This window comes from Spinacia oleracea, chromosome 1 (genome assembly GCF_020520425.1).
Source record: "Spinacia oleracea cultivar Varoflay chromosome 1, BTI_SOV_V1, whole genome shotgun sequence".
NCBI classification, from domain to species: domain Eukaryota; kingdom Viridiplantae; phylum Streptophyta; class Magnoliopsida; order Caryophyllales; family Amaranthaceae; genus Spinacia; species Spinacia oleracea.
In genome coordinates, this window is record NC_079487.1 from 106,895,107 (window position 1) to 106,906,446 (window position 11,340).

The following is an 11,340-nucleotide window of genomic DNA, read 5'->3' on the forward strand; positions in this document are numbered from 1 at the left end:
AAGACTAGTATGGTATTAGTATACCAATACATTGCTAAGAAGTACCAATAAAAATTATTTGTGTTATTGGTACTGACATATGCTGTGTTGGTACTAAAAATAATTGTATTTGAGTCACTTGTGTCCACATGGACACAAGTCACTTGAGGTTTAGCAATCCTCCACATTACCTAGTGACTACAGTCTATAGAAACGGCCAAAAAATTATGAGTCTACGCACATAATGTGAAATTACAATGAAATCTGACTTGCAGGATTACAAATATTGCTAGAGTAAACTGCCCAATCAAAACTGTTAAAAACCAAAATCTAGAAACATGTAATAAAATATCAAGACTCTCCAATAAAATATCTAAGAGTAGAAGGACCTAGAACTATCTACAAAGGGAAGAAAGTAGATTAGTCTAGAGTATTGTAGTGGTGGAATCAACCAACATTGTGTTACTATAAATATAGAGCATTGTAAAGCATGAAAATTGAATAGCCTGTAAAACAAGAATAATTTCCCACAAAATTCAACTTTGTATTTCCCACAAAATTTAATAGCCAATAAAACAAGAATAATTTCTCACAAAATTGAAAACAACTTTCTTTTTAGAAACAAGTCAATCCAAAAGTCGTCAATCGGGATGCATTTTATCGTTGAGTTGTTTTTCACATAAGAATTTTATGGTGTCACTAAGTAGGGTGATGTCCACAACCTTAATGAAGAGATTTGATTCCCAAAAGCAAGTCAGTTAAAGACCTATTACCAACCTTCTTTTGAGTTATTCAACACTCTCTTTCCCTTCACCCATTGGAATTGACCACATAAGAAGGGACACATGTGAGAACTACATAGGGTTTTGATCCGGGAATAGATTCAAATCCCACGTTAAACGGTACGTAGGGAAACTTCAATGCTCAAACCCACATCACCAGATTTATCTCCTCGTGCATGTATTATATCATATGCAATGCATGTATTATATCATATGCAATGCATGTATTATATCATATTGCATATGAGTGTGTTTGACTACTTGCAAATTATGTGACATTATGCATTAGTAGGAGTCTGTTCTTAGAACAGAGGGATAAACGAGTTCCAGACGTTTGATCTTCCTAACTTATACCCTGGACCTTAATCTTTGATTTCAAAAGACCAGATTTCATAGGAAAAATGCCTTTTATTTTGTGGAGCCATCATTGTTTTCGAAAATTTATTTTTCATTAAATAATTATTTATCCCTTGAAAATGATGATTTTAAAAATCCAGTTTCTATCGGATAAAATAGGGTGGCGACTCTAAACTTTCAAATATTATATGCCTAACTGTTGGCTTATGTGAGATTCTGACCGCTAATTTATACTAGTTGAGAATCGGTCCCACACATGGTTTCAACAAGGTAGATAAAATCAATAGAGATAACTTCTCTTTTTGGGTGCTTTCAAGGTTTCAACACTTGGGAAAAAGAAAAACGAAAACCATGAATTTTCGAACCTAATAAAGAACATCAGAGTCAGAGGCAGTAGAGACAAATTTAATGGCCAACCATTTTGTCACGAACCTTCCGGCTCTGCCAACCTGGCAATTTAAAAATATTCTACAAGAATGATTAAAGAGCACACGAAGAATAACAATTATTTGATTAAATGAAGGTGTAAAAAATGCATACCCTAAGTAGGTAAGTATCTGTTGAATCTGGCATGTCACGAATCTGAATCCAAATCGCTACCCGATATTATTTCAAAGTGTATTACTTTTCGTACATAATTTTTTTTAAAGGAAGTTCCCGATTTAATCTAATATATTTAATTAAAGTGCATATGTTTGTAATTTATTAATTTATTATAAACTCATTAGATTTTGGCAAACGAGAAATAGGATTTATAATTTATTTTAGAATTAAAAAAAATACAAGTTTTATGTAAGTAAAGTTAACGCATGGTTCATATTTGGATATGGATATGGATATATATATATGGATTAGGATTCGGATATGGATATGGATTCGGATTCGGATATGGATATGGATATGGATGCAATTTTGGAGTCCGAATTTTAAATGTATTTGGATATGGATGCAATTTTGGAGTCCGAATTTTAAATGGATCGGATTCGGAGTTTACTACATCCGACCCGAGTCCGATCCATTGCCATTCCTAAGCGCTAGAAAATTCTGGCGCTGGTTTCCTTATTCTGCAGAAATTCGAATTGCAAATCTGTTTCAAACTTACTTAGGTTCTGCTTTGCATAGGTATAAATAGAGGTCACGGTCCTCATTAGTCTTCACCCTTGCATTGCTATTGATTGTGTTTGTGCACTTTTGCTTTTGTTGTTATCATGTCAACTCCTGTTCCCTCTGTTTCCCTGAAATCTGTTGTTAGCAAGTGGCTTCGCTCGTTTGCTCCTACTGAAAAAATATTGCTGAAAGAATATGCTTTGGATGCTTTTTTAGGATTACAACAAATAAAAATGGACTTTAGCTTTATTCATGCTGCCTGAACTTTTGGGATCCGGACCACCATGTGTTTGTTTTCCGTAATAATGAGATCGTCTCATTGCCTGAAGAATTTTATGCGATTTTGGGTTATTATGTTAATGCACTTTCTGCCACTCCTAGTAAGGGGAAGAAAATGGTGGGAAAATTCCTTGGCATGGCTGATAATGTTGTTAATGAGATGGTAGTAGAGATACTGTTGATTTGTTTTTTTTTTTTTTTTTTTGGTTCTACTACGAGGAGTTCCCACCGCCTTCGGCGAGGTAATCTCCCGTGGGAGTTTGCATGGGTACCTCGATGGGCAGCATCATATCCCTCCCAGTTGAGATTTTTTCCATTCCCAAGGCTCGAACCCGAGACCTTGGTTAAGGAGCAAGGGGCCCTTAACCACTCATGCCAACCTCAATTGGTAGATACTGTTGATTTGTCAATGCTCATTAAATGCTTTAGGATTTCTACTGACAATATAAGCAAACAAAAGTTTAGCATTAGGATTTAGGGCTCTTTGCTTTTGCTTGTTGAAGTGTTATTTATTCTGTAACAATGACGGTATATTTAGAGATCTGAAACTGATGTCAATTGTCAGTATGATGGAAATGCAAGCGAGTGCGTTCATATTCCAAAGGCATTAATTGCCAATGAAACACTAACGTAGTCTGTCTCTGTCGATAATTCAAACGAGTTTTGGGGTAAGGAGTTAAGGACGCAACTCGTGGGGATGATATGAGTGTGTACGATATGTCATCTCAAGAATTCTAATAGGTTTTATGATACAATTTCAGTCTTCTACTCATGCACGCCTGGTTTATGCCCAAATTGTTGATGTTCTTCATCTCTATGTCTTTTCCTTTCTTTGATTTTGTTGGTAAGGAATCAATAAAATATGAGTGTACCATAAATTTTGTTGATGGATATGTATTGAGTCTATAATCTTACGAAAGAATTGCGAAATAAGCTTATGAAATATGAACGAATATACAAGTTTTGGAAATCAGATAGAACACCTTAACATAGGATGATAGGACTAATAAAACAAAAGCTCTAATTACATGGCCTATGTACAGAATTCCGCTATGTGCTCGGTGTTGATGTCTCTGGTCATTACATATACAGCAGTAAACTGTGATATATTCTTCAAGTTGAGTGCATATCCTGCTCAAACCCGAGAGGGAAATGGAAGAACACAATTGACTCCTATTTACCCTTTCAACCAAGTTTTTTACAGCATCATCATGCATTCATGCTAATTATCCTACTTAAACATCCCTCATAATTGGCTGAGGAGTCCATTTGAGATTCAAGGCTAACCTCCCAGATTTTGTTCCGTCTAGATCAAAGACATCGTACAGATCCCCTTCCAGCAATACTCTAGTCAGTGTCATGATGTATCTTCCCATATAATTCTGCAATATTACACCACATTTATATATTAGGGTTTTGCAAAGAGTCACTAAATTTGCTGCAGATGGAAACAGCAAATTAACATCAATAACAGAAACATTTCGAATTGACAACTTGACCGAATACATGAAAGAGCTTTACAACACATAAGAAACGCAGACAACTTCTGTAAAGAGAAATATGCCTTTTGCAACTGTGTAGTAGAGCTTATAGGGGCAGTGCGTGCCGAGTTAAACTTTATTACTAACCAAAGAGGAATTATTTGCAAGAAAAATTCAATACGAACAGACCAGTGTATAAAAAGGCGCACCTAGGCTCTGAGGCGCAAGGCGATTTCGATGAGGCGCACTTTGAGGCGCAAAAAGGCGCAAAAAAGGCGCACCTACCAAGGCACACCATTTTTTTACTTTTTATTAGGGCGCCTCACTTCAATGAGGCGCACCGAGGCGCGCCTAAGGCGCTGGGAACTCCAAATCGCCTTGTTGCGCCTTGAGCCTTTTTATACATTGGAACAGACCAACACATTCAACTATTAGCTTCTACCAACTCCATCCGTATCCTACCCTGCAATACACATTCTACTCTTCTAGGAAGGATTGAAGGGAAGACTCTTCATACTAATGGTGTAGTATTTAGTGAAAGGGAGAGAGATAGGCTATCATTCCCCTCTCATGCCGTTAGAGGTAGCAGGGTATAGTTACTATAGTATAGTATGATAGCTTTAAATCAAGGTAGACCACATTTTATTTCAGATAAACAGCATTAAGGGTGTCTTTTAAGTTTATGATCTCTAGTTTGTGAAGTACAGAGTATAATATTATCATAAATCAACTAGTCTTTTTCTTCTTTGTCTGCAGATAGGGTAAGGTGTTTGAGACTTGCGACTTGCAAGCAAGCAATATGTACAATTGTAGATGTCCCTGCCTCCCTAGTCATGATTGTAATAAACTAGTTGTACACAAGAAGAGGAAATGGTCAAATCAAGGTTAAGGAAGTTACCTTTCCAATTGTGTCATGATCATACACCTCAAAAATAAGCAATTCGTGCAAAGCATCCTCCACAACAAAGTCAAAAGTTTGGTTCCAAACTGGATTTAGAGTTTCATTTAGCACCTGAAATTGAATAAAGGGAAAGATCAAGCATCAATTTAACAATTTCTGATAAACAATCCAACTGCAAGTCATAAGTTAAGGCACAGTGATTAGTTATGAAAATATACCCTAGTTTTCACTTTTGTTCCTGCCTTCTTCATTGACACGACCACATACGGGTCAGACTTTCCAGTCAGGTCCATAACTGGCAAATTTTCTGCAGATACTACTGTTACAGAAAGTACCCCTCTAAGGATGACCTCGTGCTTCTTTTCACTGGTTTTTCTTTCAATATCACTCACATCATCGTCAGTTGTGTCTTTCAAGACTCTCTCCACGTTCGTCAACGGCACATTAGAGGAAAAAGGATTTAGAATCTGATTTTCAGTGCCAAATGGACAATATAAGAGCTCAAGATTAACCTGCACAACAAAAAACCCAAAGGAAGGTTAAGTGACCTCTTTGTCAAACCTCTCTTATTAGCCCCACCAACAGGTTAAAAAAAGAAGTAAAGAAAACGAAAAACATTTGAGAAGAAAGAACTAAAAGAAATGGAACACTGCTACTAATTAATTTTTTGCGTATTATCATCAAGTTATTTCTAACCAAATAATTCCATTCTCACTCACTATACTTTGATAGTTGGATATAGCAAATACAGCTTATTAGATAAGGAATTTGAGCTATATTATACAGACTTACACCTCAAAATAAAGTTGTTAATAAATGGACAGAATAAAAGTATAGGGTTATAGACCATGAAATGCATGTCACAAAAATATTACAGAATTTGGAATTCTCTTCCAATAAAATGAATTCTGCAAGTTCTTGGGTAGCAGAACACAGCATCAAACATAAGGAAACAGTTAACATCACCAATGATCGATGATATAATCTAGCAATATTGAAAATCTCTTCTATTTTTTACTTCTTAAGGTACTTGTTATTTTCATTTCCATTTGTTTTCTCTGACATTCTTATCCTGTGCAGGTATACAAAAACTTAAAAGGAAATCAAGAATAATTTGTAAAACAGGTTCCTTACCTGACCTCTATATTTTGTATCCCTTTGGACCTCTAAGTCCTTAACTAGAGTCAACCATTCAATTTTCACTTTACCAGGCTCCAGCACATTGATTGGTATATGTGCACAACCAATGAGTTGAGGAGGCTGAAGCCCTTCATCATCGTAGACTCTAAGAGTCAAATGTTGTGTGGATGGATCCTCAACTACGAAGTCAAAAGTCTCGTTCCATATTGGATTCAGTTGATTGTTCTGAAAAAAAGTTATGATGTCATCCAAGATGTAAAAAGTTAAGATAAATTAGAGAAAAGGGCATAAACTTACAATCGTTTTGCTTTTTTTGGTTCTGTTGCGTAGTGGACGTATGAATAAGGAAGCAAAAGGATCAGACTTCCCAATGAGGTCTTTATTTGACAAGTCTTTGGCTTGAACCAGCTTCACCTCTAAAATTCCACGAGGCTTCAGTTCCAAGTCACTGTGCCAAAAAAAGGCCAAATATAAAAGTTAATCATCTGCCAACTATTATTTTTATTTGCTATACTCTGCCTCATCAACTCAGCTTCCTACAAAGCACATTCCCCTCCAAATATTCAATATTTACTTTCAAATTTTATTTTTTATTTTCTGCCCATATTATGGTCAACTCTAAATATAACACCTTACTATCTTAGATAATGTCTCTTGAACTTTATAGTTGGCTATAATGACACTAGACAAAAGATGGATGTTTTCATTTCGGCAATTCTCTGAAAGTCATCGGTCATTCTGGCATATCCTTATTTCTCTATTTGAATTATCAGTGACAAGGGTCATACTAAGAATTAGAAAAGCATACTCCGCATATAAAAACAAGGAAATGTAGATAAAGCCTTCAAAAAAAACAATGAGAAGAAACATCACTTGCCTGTAATCTCCAGGTATAATTGGTATTATCTTGCGAACTGGCCACGTTATAGAATCTTCTATAGCATCTCTTATCATATTCTGCAAATTAAATGCCAGAATAATTCTAAATACTTAAAGTTGACATTTGTTACAGGCCGTCCACCGCAGTGACTTAAAAGTAAAAGTGTAAAGAAAAGGTATAGGTCCTATATTTATTTATTTTTGAGGGGACAATAAATTAATACGGAGTAATGTAAATGATAAAATAATGAAATTTAAGGGAATGGAAAAAATGATGAGAACTTAAAACTGTTACAACAGAGTTAAAAGAGTTATGAACTTATGATCAGCCTGATAAGGAAACATTTAGCAATGATAAGGGTTGAACAGAATGTCTCACTATAACCTTTTCTATGCATATTTGCAAAGTTGCACACATGATATGTAATTCTATCTAAGCTCTAACAGAAACAACCTCTAAGCTGGGATCATCATCAAAAAAAATTAGGAAATTGTTTTCTACTTCACAATCTAGGTAGATCACTTCCCAGAGTTAAATCTCACTAAAGCCATTTCTACTTGCATGCTTTTATCCTTTTAGGTTCGACTGTGTGAGCCCGTCAGAGGCACGGGATATGGTATAGTTAGGATTGTGAAGAAACAATAGGAACTAAATACAACAATGTAAACAATATGAACAATGCAAGGAGTGTGGCCCCTGCAATTGGAATGACCTCTGAAGTTTGTCCTGTACAACGCTTATCCCTAGTTAAGTTGGGGAAAAAAGATAGTTGTCAATCTTGACATCATATAAGCAGAAGTATAGGGCTACTGATGGCATGTTAAAGAAGTGGTCGACAAAAAAGGTAACAAATGTAGCTTGAGGCTTGACTCCAACATGCAGGAAAGGAAGATATTGTAACTTTCTCTCGATGTTCAAGTCGTGATACAGGTGGAGCATTACACAAGAATATATGAAGGTAGGTTTCCATAAAACTGTATCCTACACAGTTCAATAAATTTGCCAAGTGAAGTAACCAAGAAATTTCTCTTTCTTTTTCTCTTCCAAATGAATACAAGGCCATTCAACAAATTATCACTTAAACCAATCTAGGAACCCTATACATGCATGACTAAAAATTCCAGTTGAGAAAATACCATATAAAAAGAACACTTAAGCAACACAATTTGTAAATCACAGCAGGGTGTAAATAAATGTTTCTACATCAACAAGCATATTGTGTAAAAGAACTAAAAATAAAAAATAAAAATTCTTACATCAATGGAATCAGAAAGCCCTGGAACAATGGACATGTCACCACCTATAACTTTAAGTGTGAAATCCAAGTCTTTCTGCATTCAATAAAAGGAATAGGTCAACTGACAGAACCAGTGGAGCTGATAAGTGCAACACCTTTGAGTTTTGATCTAAATTTTTTAAAATGCTGATTTCTGTTTCTCTTTGATAAAGATGCACACCATTTCTCATTTAATTGTGAATGGCATGCAGGATAAAGCCCTTACAGAAAAGACAGGATAATCGAATATATGATATCAAAAACAATAGTCCCACACCTTTTTTCTTAGAGAATAAGATACAGCACCAAAACAAGGAAACTCGTCCACGAGAGGCTTGAAAATTATCCTGAAAAGCCCTGTAAATCCTATATTCTTAACCTACAGACAACAATAATAAAACATCAGTGAGTTAGTGGTGAAATTATATCAGTACAATAAAAAGTCCAAGCTAGAAAGAAAGTAGATCCGCAGAAGATTTTAATGAAGCAATAATCGATCTCTGAAAACAAGATAAGGGTCATTCATCACAAAGTCTGGTTCTAAAATTTCTGAATCTTGCTTTCCTAACTCTCTTTTAATATAAATTGGAGGGAACAGTGAAGATGTATGCTATACATCAGCAATTTAATGCATCTGTCAATCAGAATCTCGGTGTATTCAGTAGTGTATTCAGTATATAACAACACATAAATTCATCCTAAACTATTCTTACAGCAAAGAAGAGTTAAAGAGGTTTCATGTACCTGTATAGGCAGTGCAACACCAACATGAGTTTTCACATCAAGCACAATGTTTGGATTACCATCCCACTGGACTTCCATTTCCATGATTATCTCCCCAGGGTCACTATCAATAATGCAGATTCCTGGAAACCAAAATCATTACACATTGGGGAAAAAAAAGGTTCAGCTATAAAGTACGAGTGTCTAACTTGTTATATTCCCCTAGCACATCTTTTAACAATTAAGAACCAATATCAGATAAGGACCCTTAAAAACAACGCTATGCCACATTTTCATTGAGGGTCTTAAGTTTCAGTCTTTACTCCGAAAATGGTCAAGACTACACATACCCTCAAGTTCTCTACCATAGGCTTATCAGTTATTTGTGCAATAGAGCTAGCATGAATGCATGATACTCTGTATTTCTTAGGCACTTTCACTTAGAACAGCTGCCGATACATTCAACACTCAACAAAAAATTACAACATTCGTCAGGATTAAAACTAGAAAACAAAAGATGTTATGTATCAATTGTTTAAACGGGCACAATAATAGACCAAAGAAACATATGATTTCCTCCAGATAATTCATGCATAAAATCTGGAATGTCAAAACACTGCTTAGTTTCTCTAAGATTTTCATGATCAAGCATTCAAGAGCTTCCAACATTGAAGAGACTACAATTATTCCTTAGCGTTCTCATTGCTGATATTTTTCTGGTGGCTAGAGGAAGTAATGAGATGCTCATTTAAAGAATATATAATTGTAATTCTTCCTTAAGTAGGTTGCAAATAGTTGGATACTTTCAGCTAATTGCTAAATTTTCCAAAGTGTCAACTACTTCTCAATAAGCACCTCATCAAATGATGAAAATTTCAACTATCTCAAATTAAAACTACAGTCCATTTGGTTTTCCAATTTACACTGCAAAACTTCAATCAAGTAACAAGTTCACCAACATCTCCCCCTCTCTTATTTACAAAAGATTAAAATATCAGCCACAAAGTTTTCACAAATTCATAATCAGCACACTACCTGTAAATTGAGGGGCCACAGTCCCAAGAGTTAGCTTCTTAAACGTCATGGAGGCTAAGATGACAGGTCTATATTGCTCAAGAACTGGCTCCACAGAGCTCTTTATTAACTCCGACGCCGCCTAATTAAATAGCCACACCTCACACTATTATCTCCAAATCAATCACAATTCACAATTCATAGACATGACCAGTTTAAATGACCACAAGGGTGAATAAACTTACTTCATTAATATAAGGCCACAGTTTCTCTAGCTGAGAATTAAGCCATTTTAACTACAGTAAACAAAAACCAACATTATTAGTTAACATTTAAGCATGTCAAAATCTCCAAAACAAGAAGATTACAAACAATGTACACCACCTTTTCCATTTGCGGGAAGATAACCCAAGGTGGGTATTCCTCAGGTGTGAGCAATTTTCTTGCATCCTGCACTGTCATCCTAGAGAAAGCAGCCACTGTTGCCGCCTTCAGTAAACAAAAAAACCAGAAACAAAGAATCCAACTTTAACATATACCCATACAACGACAAAAAAGAAAATCAATTTTGGGCAACAAAAACACATCATAAGTAGAATTTGATTGCAATTGCAAGAGATAGAAAGAGACCAAATCTGCGCGGCGTTTAGCGCGAATGTTCCCATAGTAAACAAGAGCCATGATCAATCCAAAACCAGAAGCAACACCAAGAACAATTCCTATAACAAAACCCATTTTCAGAATTTGAGCTTAATCAAATGGGTTTCAATTACTTTGGTTGATTACGTTGAGAATTCGAAAGGGGGTTGAATTTTAGTGATGTTTTTGTTCATTGGGACATTTGGTCGAACAGGTGATGCGCATTTTAGAGAGAGGAAGAAGCAGAATCAAAGAGAAGGTGTGATGGTGCGAGAATGTACGAACGTGATTATGTGAATAAAATTAATGATTAAACAAAATATTATGAAAGAAGGTTGTTGGGTATTTTATTCAGCTTTAATTTGGGTTTGTTTAGTTAGTTAATTTGAGGTTAGATTCCAGTTTTACAATCGAGGGAAAAGTAGTTTTTATTGTTGGAGAAGTTACCTCTATTGTCAGTTTGCCACCTCTTTTTCTTTTTGCACAAATGCTAACACTTTCCCTTTCTATACCACAAATCACACATGGTGTTTGACGGTTTGTTGTTGTCATTGAGATTTACAAATTCATTTCCTCGAAAATATTACTAGCTGTATCGTCTTAGGCTCTGTTTGGCAATACTAACTGAAATTAAACTGAAACTGATAAGGTAGCTGAAACTGATAAGGTGATACCTGAAACTGATAAGGTGCTGAAACTGATAAGATGAATGTTTACATTAACCGTTTGGTAAAACTAGTATCTGAAATCTTTACAAATTAAATACTCGTACTCAAGATTAA

At 35.4% G+C, this 11,340-nt stretch overlaps 1 protein-coding gene across 1 annotated transcript; it reads right to left on the minus strand.

Moving 5' to 3' along the window:
• Positions 1-3,373: 3,373 nt before the first annotated feature.
• LOC110801170 (synaptotagmin-5) lies at positions 3,374-10,945 on the minus strand. The gene is made up of 13 exons (XM_022006497.2): positions 10,550-10,945; positions 10,304-10,408; positions 10,165-10,215; positions 9,941-10,061; positions 8,927-9,048; positions 8,460-8,561; positions 8,163-8,237; positions 6,904-6,983; positions 6,324-6,474; positions 6,021-6,251; positions 5,105-5,398; positions 4,884-4,997; positions 3,374-3,886 (listed from the first exon to the last, which is right to left on the minus strand). Exons 1-13 carry the CDS (start codon positions 10,652-10,654, stop codon positions 3,740-3,742), a joined length of 1,698 nt encoding a protein of 565 aa, XP_021862189.2. The 5' UTR covers positions 10,655-10,945; the 3' UTR covers positions 3,374-3,739.
• Positions 10,946-11,340: the final 395 nt, after the last annotated feature.